Raw genomic sequence first — 12712 nt, forward strand, 5'->3', positions numbered from 1 at the left:
CAATGCCTACCCAGAAAAGCAGGTCAAAACTCAAAAATCCAACCGAAACACAGGAAACGCGATTCCGAGCGTCGGCCATCGCCAGCACTCCTAACCATGAATGATTCGACTACCAAACAAAAATGTTAAATATTAAAGATTATATTTCACAGCTACTTTAAGACACGCCAAATACGGTAATTTATTGCGAATTACAATAGTGCAATTTACTACTATATTCACATACACGTTTTTATCATGAATGATCATAATAGATGATATAGTATATAGTATATCATATTATATATATAGTATATTATACTAATATACTAATATACTATCATAGGTATATAATAGGATCACATCACACTGTCTTTACCAATTGTATAGGAAAATACTGTATTGCAATTGCTTGAATTAATAATATTTGACACTAATATTTAGGTTTTACAAGGGCCGTGTTTAAACATTTTAGGCCCCCGTGTTAAGTAGATATAAATAAAACAAAAATAAACACAAAGATTTCTAAAATAGCATTTAATGTTTTTTTTCTTGTTGTAAAAAAATGGTACTGCACATATTATTATTATAATATTACATCCAAAGAGTGGTCCCTATACTGGAAGACCTGACGAATAAAATAGCTTTTGTTCTAATCAATATTTTTTAATTTTTTCTGTTTTACAATTAGAACAAAATGTATTTAATTTGTAAGGTCTTCCCGTAACATCCTATATAATATTATAAAAATAAAATATAAACTGAAAAAACTTACTGGCTGTACGTTGTAACTTAGCACATTTGTGTTATAGATAACTATAAATAATAAATTGACAAAATGTATTGACATTTGACGTTACATAATCTCTTCTATTTTGGTTCTTCAATAAATAGATAATTATAATTAATAGCAAATTTATTTTATAATGACAACAAATGAATAACAAAACACATAGAAACTTGATCAAAAATTAAAAATCAAATAAATTTTTTTTTAAATTGCATGTTATTTTAAACATAAATATATGTATTAATTAGTTAATATAGAGTAAAGACCACATATTTAATAACTTAATAATAATATTCTACAACACAATTAATTATTATTCATGTACATTTTTATTTAGATAATCATAGCTCATAAACTACATATATACGCAATAAGTACGTATCTATTGTAGGTATCTACTGATCGTATCGTGTCTTTACATACTTAAAGGACTACACAACTGAAAAAAAAATTGTTTTTTTATATTTTTTGTGAAATAAACTAACGCGCCTTCATCGGTCACGTGAAAGGTAGACTATACAATATACATGTACGATGCACTAATGCACTATGAAGTATGAACTATGTCGTACAGATTACGGATATCTAATACAGCCATATACAGCCATATGGGTATCTACAATAGACTGTAAATGCGTTAAGTTCAGTTCAAAATGCATAGGTGGTGTGCCACAGTCCACAAATATAATTAAATATGTCTAATGGCTAATGGGTTAAAAATTGTAGGCTACAACTTCCGAAAAATCACCTGTAGGCTGTATAACTACGTATTTGCATTTGTATTCGCAAAATAAAGTTAATTATGATAGTAAAAATCAGAATTGTTATTAATTTGAAATTAATTAATTAATACATAAATTTAAATTTACCTCGCCTTTTACACATATACTGAAAATATAGTCGAACAGTCGTAGTTGGTATGTAGGACTATTATACTACTAGATAGGCGAGTGAAAATAATTGTAAACAATTAATTTTTTTAAGTGTCGCATTTATGTATCGAGTATCTTATCTTTCGATTAAATTATGTCATGAAATACTCGATGCAAGATACTCTATCCAGTATAATTGTATCGAGATATAAGATACAAGATACAATTGTATCTAAGATACTGCCCAACCCTGATAATATAACGCAAAACATTACGCTATGACTAATTAGTTGTTATCCTCAGTATTAACTGATATTTATTTTGTAATTTAATATTACACGAATGGTCCAAAACCCACATTTGTTCATGTTTATGCCAACCGACGACGACCAAACAGTTGATGACTGACGAGTTATGCTATTTAATTTTCATACGAAATTCAGTATTTCAGACTTTACTGTTGTATCAACTATATACGAATACGTATTAATAGTGAACTAGTGAACTAAGGAACTACCTACCGAGTTAAGTAACGTAATAATATAATGTCAATGAAGAATATTATAATAATGAAAGGAAATTTGAATATTTTGGTATCACCAAAAATTAAGACTAATATTATTAGGTTTCGAAATATCAGTTTTACATTTTTTCTATTTGACTATATTATATTCAACTTGAAAAATGAAAAAATTGTTTAAGTTAAATGAATTATTAAATTGTATTGACCATACAAATGTGTATTCTATATAATTGTTGGGATTGGTGTTTTACTAAAAGAGGATGTCTGTGCACAGTTTATTTTCTCATTCTGGCCCACGCGCTATTTTCAAGCAAAAACATAAATGTTTAATTTACCTATCACCTATGATATTGAAATATTGAATTATCCTATGAGGAATAATAACGAATTATCAAATCTGAAGATAAACTGCACTGATTTACATGATTTTTTCAAATGTCTGATGCAAAATAAAATTGGCGGCAATTAGTCAATTCAAAACAGATACTAAATAAATACTAAACTTTACACGTTTTGAAGTTTTGATCACAGAATTAAGATAAAATGTATTTTGTTTTTAAATTGTTGGATGTTTTGATCATGGTTTGATCATTTATTTCATAATATTGTATTAATATGTATACAAACATTATTTAAAGAAGTATAGTTATTTTCGACGTTTTCTTCTCGTGCACAATATATTCCTAGCCATCCTCCCCGCCTTACTATTTCGCGCCACCACCGTCACACGACACAGTAACTGGCGAGCAGTTTTTTTGCCATTACAATAAAACTCGTATCGAACACAACAGTTGTCGTACACGTAGGCAATAGGCACGTAGAGCTTTGTTGGAGGTCACGAGTGTGTGTGTGTGTGCACACAGCAGACAGCAACTCACGTCGATTTGTTATGACACGGAATACAAAAACGCGAATAACTACTACCGTAATAATATTTTTTAATGTTTAGCAATTTTTTGTTAATCTTTACTTCAAAATCAAACGCTTCTTCGTAAAAATGCAAATCAAGAAAATCGGCTGAAGAATAGTTATTATTAATAATATTTTCTTCATATTATTTGAGCATGGGTTATAGTATAGACTAAATGGGCCTGAATTAAATGATAATGGCAATTACAGAATGATCGAAAAATCGATTATTACAATAATAGTTACCTACCTACATATAGTAAATGGAACGTTTTTTTAAATAGATATAATACATTATGAAAAAAAGTATCGGACATGGATTAGACATAATATAGTTGGTACATGAATGAATGAAATAAAATTGTATTATATAATTTAGATACATATTATTGTTGAACTGGTAGATCTGAAAAGTTAGAAATTAAATTATTTATAAGAAACAATATATTCCAATATACAGGAGGCGTAACCAGAACCGTCGGCCGTGTTTATTTTGGCCTAATTTATGACATTAAATTAAAAATTATTTTAGAAAAACTCTAAAGACCCCCCACCCCTCTGAGTGTAACACGAAATATTAATTGGTATTTAACCAAAATTGGGTTATTCAATCCAAGTGCAATAGGTAATATATTACTGGGGAAAAATCAGAAAGTTTCGGAAACTAGGGATTTAATTTATTAAAAGATGAAATCCAAAATCCTAAATTTCGAAATACGTGAACCATATCATAGACGGACGCATCAGAAATTCACTAATTTATAATTAGGAAAATAAATCCAAAATTTTTTTTCGAAAAACTCAAAATCAAAAATTTCGAAAATCGAAAAATTTCAAGTTTCAAAATCGAAAATGTTTAGTTTTGTAAATAAATTTCCTTTACTTATGCTACTACGATCATTTGATATGTGGGCCGTTCCCGGTGGTACTGCAATACCGGGTCAACCAGCGGTGGAGCAGGAGCAAGCCCCAAAGTCTCCACCAATTTTGAAAAAATTAGTTTAACATTTGAACCTTTCAATGAAAGGTGTATCAGATGTTAAGCTGATAAGAACAGATGTTTAAGGATAAATATTTGGAGTGGCGTTTGAGCAAACAAACGAGGAGAGTTTTTTTTATCTGTTAGCGCATGGGGGCGTGTAGTACCTGGACCCGAAGGTCCCGCAGAAAAATTAAAATTACGTCAGCCACATGAAGGCTGCTTCGACCAGCATTTTAAGGTTTTGTATGGGGCAAAACGCCGGCACAAAAGCCAAAGAGCTGATTATACTTCCCACTGCCGAGGGTCGACGGTCACGCCGAGACGGTAAGTGAAATGGGTGACAAAGCCGCCCAAAGTCCAGTGGGCCGTGGAATAATAATGAGCGCCGATCCGGGGTACTGCGGATACACGGATGGCACAACAGGAGCAGGAGCGACCTCCACAATCTCCAGGTTTTTAGAAAAAAATTAGCGTTAACGATTCCGAGGTCCGCATCGGCCAGGTGACGGACCGCATCGGGTCTGGCGTAGCCACGAGCCCGTCGAAATACAGAACCATGAACGATCTGGGTGAAAACACCTCAGAAAGTTCAAACCATCTGCAGCGGAAGGAAACTGACCGTCGCTGAAGCGGTTCGCAGTCGTTAAGGAAGCGATACACTCTGGACATCACTGAGGTATATTAAAGATAGAAGCAATTCTAAGACGATTGCAGTTTCAAATTTGAGCGTGTTCGAAAAAGCGAAAATATCGATTTTCAAAAAATCGCATTTTGGGAAATGGTCATACACGTCAATATTTTATGTGTTACACTTCACTGGTTGAAGATAATTGCAAATAAATATATTATTTGATAGATTAATATTGTCGACAATACGATCAAAGAAATAGTACAGCTCAATAGCGCTATCTACAGTCAGAGAAAAACGGACGCATACACGAAATATTATTTTCTAAAAACACGTATTTCGTTGTCTGTTTCTACACAAACGTGCTTTTTCTTTTGTTTAATAGTTGCAAAGTACATACGAACTCGTAAAAAACCGTTTGAACACAACACGATTATACTTGTCAGTGACAAGTTGTCACTATAGAATTACTAAAACGACGTTACGACGTACGACAATTCGACGACGGCCGCCGCTGACAGCCACCACCGTCGACGCGAATGATACCTACGTGGAACAACGACGTGCGGCGAAATTCGGCGGCCCTCGAGTCTGCCGTCGACAACGACGATCGTGTACCACTGGCGCCCTCTCATTGTCATACTATCGTCCCGTGTCTGTACAATATTCCGATGGATATCGCATAATGTGAGAAACAAACAATTTGAATAACATTGTTGTTCTTTTTAAAATATTTTTTACATTATAAAATGAAAAAATATAATTCGAAATTATTTAATATTTTGCATTTAAAACTTATAATCAGTTATAACTACTCATTCAATGTGATGTACCTCACCGTTAATCGTATGTGCTTATACGGCTTTGGTCAATATGGTTTATACTTTATAGGTAGACGTATTTTACGTTTTCAGTCATTATGTACCTACCTACCTGTTTTGTACGATTCACGTACAACTTTATGGGGGCGATTGTAAACTTTATTAATGTAAACCGGTTAGATAAACAGGTAATAAATATTTGTATAAGTTTTTAAATGTAAATTCCACCGATTGCGACCTTTTAAACCTTTTTTCTAGTAAATTCCACTGGGTTATTTTACCTGAAATAAAATTAACATTATTTAGATAATACCTAGGTACTTATAACATTTATGTACAGCCGTACAGATATTTTGCATACATATATATTTATATATATATATAATATATCTATATATATGTGTATATATTATACTATAGGCCTTAATTATCCACTTAAACATCAGTGTAGATTGATATTTTGTCATTTAATACAACCCCGAACCCGAAGTCCGCATTGTCCACAATTACTTCAAACGAAGTTTCGGCATACGAAAATTCGGCGGCTTTGTTACCTATCTGAATGACGACGTGCGGCAATTAATGCAGTACACCGCGTCTGTCGTCGACGACGGCTGTCGTGTACTGATGGTGCCCTCTAGTTGTCCTACTATATGTCTGTAAAATGTCTGTAAAATATTCGTGTCGTGATGGTTTGTTTTATAATATATGTGAGAAATGTCGTGTGTTTTAAAACACTAGTCAATGTTCCGTAGATGTATGATGTACGTGAACGTGATGTACGTAACTTCGATCAATCAAAATAATATAAACGTACTGATGACGTTCAATATACCTAGATACAAGATACACCACCACTCATGTGACGGCCAGGAATTTTGTATTGGGGGATAGGGCTACAGCCTCATATTCCTTAGCCCCCCTGGCTACGCCCCTGAGTCATCATTGAAGCATACAAATAATATAGTTATACCTGTCCGCCGTCGTACACGAAAAATAAACTTGGCTAAATGTAAATTATACATTTATACTAATACTCTACATTGTATACATTGTATGTATTATGTACNTTGGAGCTCCCCCGGGCTGTCGGCGATCAGGCAGAGGTCGTCGGCGAACGCTAACACCCGGTGATCGGCAGAAGTGCCCTGCAAGCGGGCTACGACCGGGTCGATGGCCATAATGAATAATAAACCGCTCATTGGGCACCCCTGTTTAATGCCGGACCTCACCGGGATATCGCCGGTCATACCTCCGGCCACGCTGACCGAAGATGACGCTCCTGCGTATACGTCCCGCACTATGTTGAGGAGGTCTTCGCCCGCCCCGCTGCTCTCAATAGCCGCCTCCAAGGCCGCGTGAGGGATGGCTCCGAACGCGTTCGACACGTCCAGCCAGGCCACGCACTTGTCCTTTGCATGGGTCCTGGCCTTCTCAAGCAATCGGTTGAGAGTGTGGACGTGTTCGAACGCGCCGTCCGCGGGCAGGAAGCCCTTCTGGCACGGACTCAATACTTGATTGGCCACCAGCCACTCGGTCAGCCGGCCGGCGATGCAACCCACGTACAGTTTGTATAGGGTGCGGCTGAGGGAGATGGGCCGCCAGTTGCCGAGATCCTCCCTTGCACCCTTTTTAAAGATGAGGACCGTCACCGCTTTCTTCCACGCGGGGGGTATCATCTTGAACCGGAGGCACATGTTGACGACTTCCGTCAGGACCGTGCACTCCGGATCGAGCCGCTTCCAGTGCCGGTACGTGAGCCCGTCACTCCCTGGTGCCGTGTTTTCGAATTTACTGAGGCGTTTCGCCACATCGGCACACAGGAACGGGCCCATCGGTACCGGGTCGCGGCCTTCCACCCGCTGGAAAATCGACGCATCGCAAACCGATGGCGCCCAGACGTCGCGGAAGTGCCCCTCAACATTCTCGACCGCAACGTCGCAGGTCTGGCCCTCACCCGACACTATAAGCCTAACTGCCCGCCGCCTGTTCCGCCTGTACAAGGACTGGATCACCTTGGGAGTCGCCCGTCTCGTGGTGGCGGGTATCAGTATTCTTGCTGGGGACAGGGGCGCGCCGCCTGTGTCCGGCGGTCTGTTACCAGCCGGTATCCTTGGCGCACCTCCTGCTATGGGCGAAGCTGAACCGCCTGTGTCCGGCGGTCTTTTACCGACCGGTATCCTTGGTTCAGCTCGCGTGTGTCGGGCTGAGCCGCCTGTGTCTGGCGGTATGTGACCAGCCAGTGTCCTTGGCTCAGCATCCGATGTGGTGGGTGGAGGCGACGTGCCGCCTGTGTCCGGCGGTCTGGTACCAGCCGGTATCCTTGGCACGTCTGCCGTCACACCCGTTGGAACGCGGGCATCACCCCCGCGCACTGGACGCGCAGACGGGTTGCCGCGTAACCCATGACGAGTTGCCGGCGTCGGCAGAGGGACCGCTGCGGTTTCGAGGGCGTCAAGTCTCTGATGGTTGCGGAGGTGGTTCGTTAAGCCTTGCTTGCTGGGGAAAGAGTCAGTACAGCCGTCTACCGTGCACGGGAACCTTTCGATAGCACCCGCGTCGTCCTCGATAGCACGCCGGCACTTATGGGCTCCGGGCCGCACTCCGAGTACCGTGCGACACCCGACGCAGCGCACCACGGTGGAATCGGCCTCCTCGTGCAAGTCACGCAAGTGCCGGGTGACGGACTGTTTGGCGCTAGTCCACAGTTTTACCCGGAATCTTGCCGGGCAGCCGTCGTGCGGGCATTCAACAGTCGAGGGTAGTGGGTACCATACCGTAAGGTTGCGGACGACGAGCGTGGGTTGCCTACGGGGCACGGGTGCGTCGCTTACCCCAGAGCTACCACCGTCGGACACCGAGTCGCTATCCGACTCGTCACGGTCTGGTGACGGCTCCGGATCGGCCCGATTTGATGGCCCGGCCACCTGGCTACTGCCAGTGTGGGCGGCCATAGTAAAAATAGAAAAGAGAACTCACATAACGTAGTAGGTTGACCAGACTGCTCCAAAAAGCGGCGTACAGATGGTCGGAGAAGACATCACGTACACGAAGAGTTGTAGAATTCACAATTGACGAAGATGCAGCTGGACCAAGAGGCGGCGTACAGCTGCGTGAAAAATTCACAAACACACGAGACAGCTGGGCCAAGAGGCGGCACCAGCCGGAGAAGGAACTGTTGTCGTCGACCAGTCAGGTCCAAGAGGCGGCGTTCAGCTGGTCAATGAATAATCCACAATTTGACGTAGATGCAGCTGGACCAAGAGGCGGCGTTCAGCTGCGAGAAGAATTCACAAATACACGAAACAGCTGGACCAAAAAGCGGACACCGGCCGGGGCTGACGTGTGGTGTGTGGACCAGACTGCTCCAAAAGGCGGCGTACAGCTGGTCGACAGAGAAAAAGTCGCGGTCACGGCGTAGGAGCGACCCGATCGACCTGACTGCCGGTTAGTGTGGCCTAGTAAATTGTTTGTGTGTGGTCGTATTTTTAACGTAGATTGCGCTACGGGGGTTGGCGGGCTACGAGTATGGCCTGGCCTTCGAAGAGGTAGCCCAGGCGAGGGACTCAGCTTTTAAGGTGTGCCACCACCTTCACTATTTTTAACGTAGATCGCGCTACGGGTAGTTTCAATAGATACCGGCTACTTGTTGAACACAACCTATGCCTCACCTCTACCCGCGGGTAATCTTTCGATTTCCGGAGGCTGGCTCAGCACGCAGGCAAGGTAAGAATACCAAAGCCTACGGAGGACAAGGCCGAGTTCAACACTTCACACACAAACAGAATACACAAGCAGACAGAGACCTCAATTAAACAGGCAGGTGATCGGATCTCGAATAACGGTAAGCCAAAGTGTATGTTAGGCGGGATCTGCTTCTAGCGAAAAATACTTTGTCCTGGGCGTCGAGTTTTCACTCGTGACGCCCGAGATAACAGTACGCAAGTTACGCTGATAAGAACAGATGTTTAAGGATAAATATTTGGAGTGGCGTTTGAGCAAACAAACGAGGAGAGTTTTTTTTATCTGTTAGCGCATGGGGGCGTGTAGTACCTGGACCCGAAGGTCCCGCAGAAAAATTAAAATTACGTCAGCCACATGAAGGCTGCTTCGACCAGCATTTTAAGGTTTTGTATGGGGCAAAACGCCGGCACAAAAGCCAAAGAGCTGATTATACTTCCCACTGCCGAGGGTCGACGGTCACGCCGAGACGGTAAGTGAAATGGGTGACAAAGCCGCCCAAAGTCCAGTGGGCCGTGGAATAATAATGAGCGCCGATCCGGGGTACTGCGGATACACGGATGGCACAACAGGAGCAGGAGCGACCTCCACAATCTCCAGGTTTTTAGAAAAAAATTAGCGTTAACGATTCCGAGGTCCGCATCGGCCAGGTGACGGACCGCATCGGGTCTGGCGTAGCCACGAGCCCGTCGAAATACAGAACCATGAACGATCTGGGTGAAAACACCTCAGAAAGTTCAAACCATCTGCAGCGGAAGGAAACTGACCGTCGCTGAAGCGGTTCGCAGTCGTTAAGGAAGCGATACACTCTGGACATCACTGAGGTATATTAAAGATAGAAGCAATTCTAAGACGATTGCAGTTTCAAATTTGAGCGTGTTCGAAAAAGCGAAAATATCGATTTTAAAAAAATCGCATTTTGGGAAATGGTCATACACGTCAATATTTAATGTGTTACACTTCACTGGTTGAAGATAATTGCAAATAAATATATTATTTGATAGATTAATATTGTCGACAATACGATCAAAGAAATAGTACAGCTCAATAGCGCTATCTACAGTCAGAGAAAAACGGACGCATACACGAAATATTATTTTCTAAAAACACGTATTTCGTTGTCTGTTTCTACACAAACGTGCTTTTTCTTTTGTTTAATAGTTGCAAAGTACATACGAACTCGTAAAAAACCGTTTGAACACAACACGATTATACTTGTCAGTGACAAGTTGTCACTATAGAATTACTAAAACGACGTTACGACGTACGACAATTCGACGACGGCCGCCGCTGACAGCCACCACCGTCGACGCGAATGATACCTACGTGGAACAACGACGTGCGGCGAAATTCGGCGGCCCTCGAGTCTGCCGTCGACAACGACGATCGTGTACCACTGGCGCCCTCTCATTGTCATACTATCGTCCCGTGTCTGTACAATATTCCGATGGATATCGCATAATGTGAGAAACAAACAATTTGAATAACATTGTTGTTCTTTTTAAAATATTTTTTACATTATAAAATGAAAAAATATAATTCGAAATTATTTAATATTTTGCATTTAAAACTTATAATCAGTTATAACTACTCATTCAATGTGATGTACCTCACCGTTAATCGTATGTGCTTATACGGCTTTGGTCAATATGGTTTATACTTTATAGGTAGACGTATTTTACGTTTTCAGTCATTATGTACCTACCTACCTGTTTTGTACGATTCACGTACAACTTTATGGGGGCGATTGTAAACTTTATTAATGTAAACCGGTTAGATAAACAGGTAATAAATATTTGTATAAGTTTTTAAATGTAAATTCCACCGATTGCGACCTTTTAAACCTTTTTTCTAGTAAATTCCACTGGGTTATTTTACCTGAAATAAAATTAACATTATTTAGATAATACCTAGGTACTTATAACATTTATGTACAGCCGTACAGATATTTTGCATACATATATATTTATATATATATATAATATATCTATATATATGTGTATATATTATACTATAGGCCTTAATTATCCACTTAAACATCAGTGTAGATTGATATTTTGTCATTTAATACAACCCCGAACCCGAAGTCCGCATTGTCCACAATTACTTCAAACGAAGTTTCGGCATACGAAAATTCGGCGGCTTTGTTACCTATCTGAATGACGACGTGCGGCAATTAATGCAGTACACCGCGTCTGTCGTCGACGACGGCTGTCGTGTACTGATGGTACCCTCTAGTTGTCCTACTATATGTCTGTAAAATGTCTGTAAAATATTCGTGTCGTGATGGTTTGTTTTATAATATATGTGAGAAATGTCGTGTGTTTTAAAACACTAGTCAATGTTCCGTAGATGTATGATGTACGTGAACGTGATGTACGTAACTTCGATCAATCAAAATAATATAAACGTACTGATGACGTTCAATATACCTAGATACAAGATACACCACCACTCATGTGACGGCCAGGAATTTTGTATTGGGGGATAGGGCTACAGCCTCATATTCCTTAGCCCCCCTGGCTACGCCCCTGAGTCATCATTGAAGCATACAAATAATATAGTTATACCTGTCCGCCGTCGTACACGAAAAATAAACTTGGCTAAATGTAAATTATACATTTATACTAATACTCTACATTGTATACATTGTATGTATTATGTACCAAAATATTATCCTTTTTCTAAACGCAGTCTATGTACGTGCTTATTACATTTAATTTATGACCAAATATGTATTAATGTAAGACCTCTGCATACTGCAGGTAACGTGTACTAACTATTGAATAATTAAAAATTATTTAAATATTTACCTAACAGATGTTGTATTATGTATTTTAAATAGAAATATAAAAAATCAACTGAATTTTTTTTCGAACCAAATATTTCAGAATTTTTAAACAAATATATAACTTTTGACCTAACCTAACCTAACATTTTGGGAATTAATGTTAGCAGGAATTAAAAGCGTTTGAAAATTAATTTAATTTAAACAATATAATGTAATGTAAATTAATACCTAAAACAGACTTAAGTAAAATATTTAAAAGAAGTATTAGGAATAAATACTTGAATACATATGAAAAATATTATTTGGAAAATGTATTCAAATACTTTTAATTGTTTAGTTTTTGTTTTAATTATTAAACCAATGATACTTTTCTTCTAGCAAATTTGAAATTAGAGTCAACATATAATTCTAAATATAATATAATTCAAGTTGTTGATACTTAATTTATAATTTTAAAATGTGTCTAATGTTGTAAATTTTTCCAGAAAAACAAAGAAAACAATTATTACTGTAAATAAAAATTATTTTTTTGTAGGAATAAAATACTTAAAAATATTCTAAATAATTATTCAGAATACTTTTGAAAAAGTTTTTTTAAAAACATTATAAATACTTAAAAAATGTTTAGAATACTAGATTCGGCACAATAAACAAGACAGACCCAATTAATATTTAA

General features: G+C 39.1%; 1 protein-coding gene across 1 annotated transcript; it reads right to left on the bottom strand.

Moving 5' to 3' along the window:
* Positions 1–6565: 6565 nt before the first annotated feature.
* On the bottom strand, positions 6566–8458 carry LOC111035796. The gene has a single exon (XM_022317572.1). It carries the CDS (start codon positions 8456–8458, stop codon positions 6566–6568), a length of 1893 nt encoding a protein of 630 aa, XP_022173264.1.
* Between the last annotated feature and the right edge of the window lie 4254 nt (positions 8459–12712).

Source organism: Myzus persicae, unplaced genomic scaffold (assembly GCF_001856785.1).
Source record: "Myzus persicae strain clone G006 unplaced genomic scaffold, MPER_G0061.0, whole genome shotgun sequence".
Classification (NCBI taxonomy): Eukaryota; Metazoa; Arthropoda; class Insecta; order Hemiptera; family Aphididae; genus Myzus; species Myzus persicae.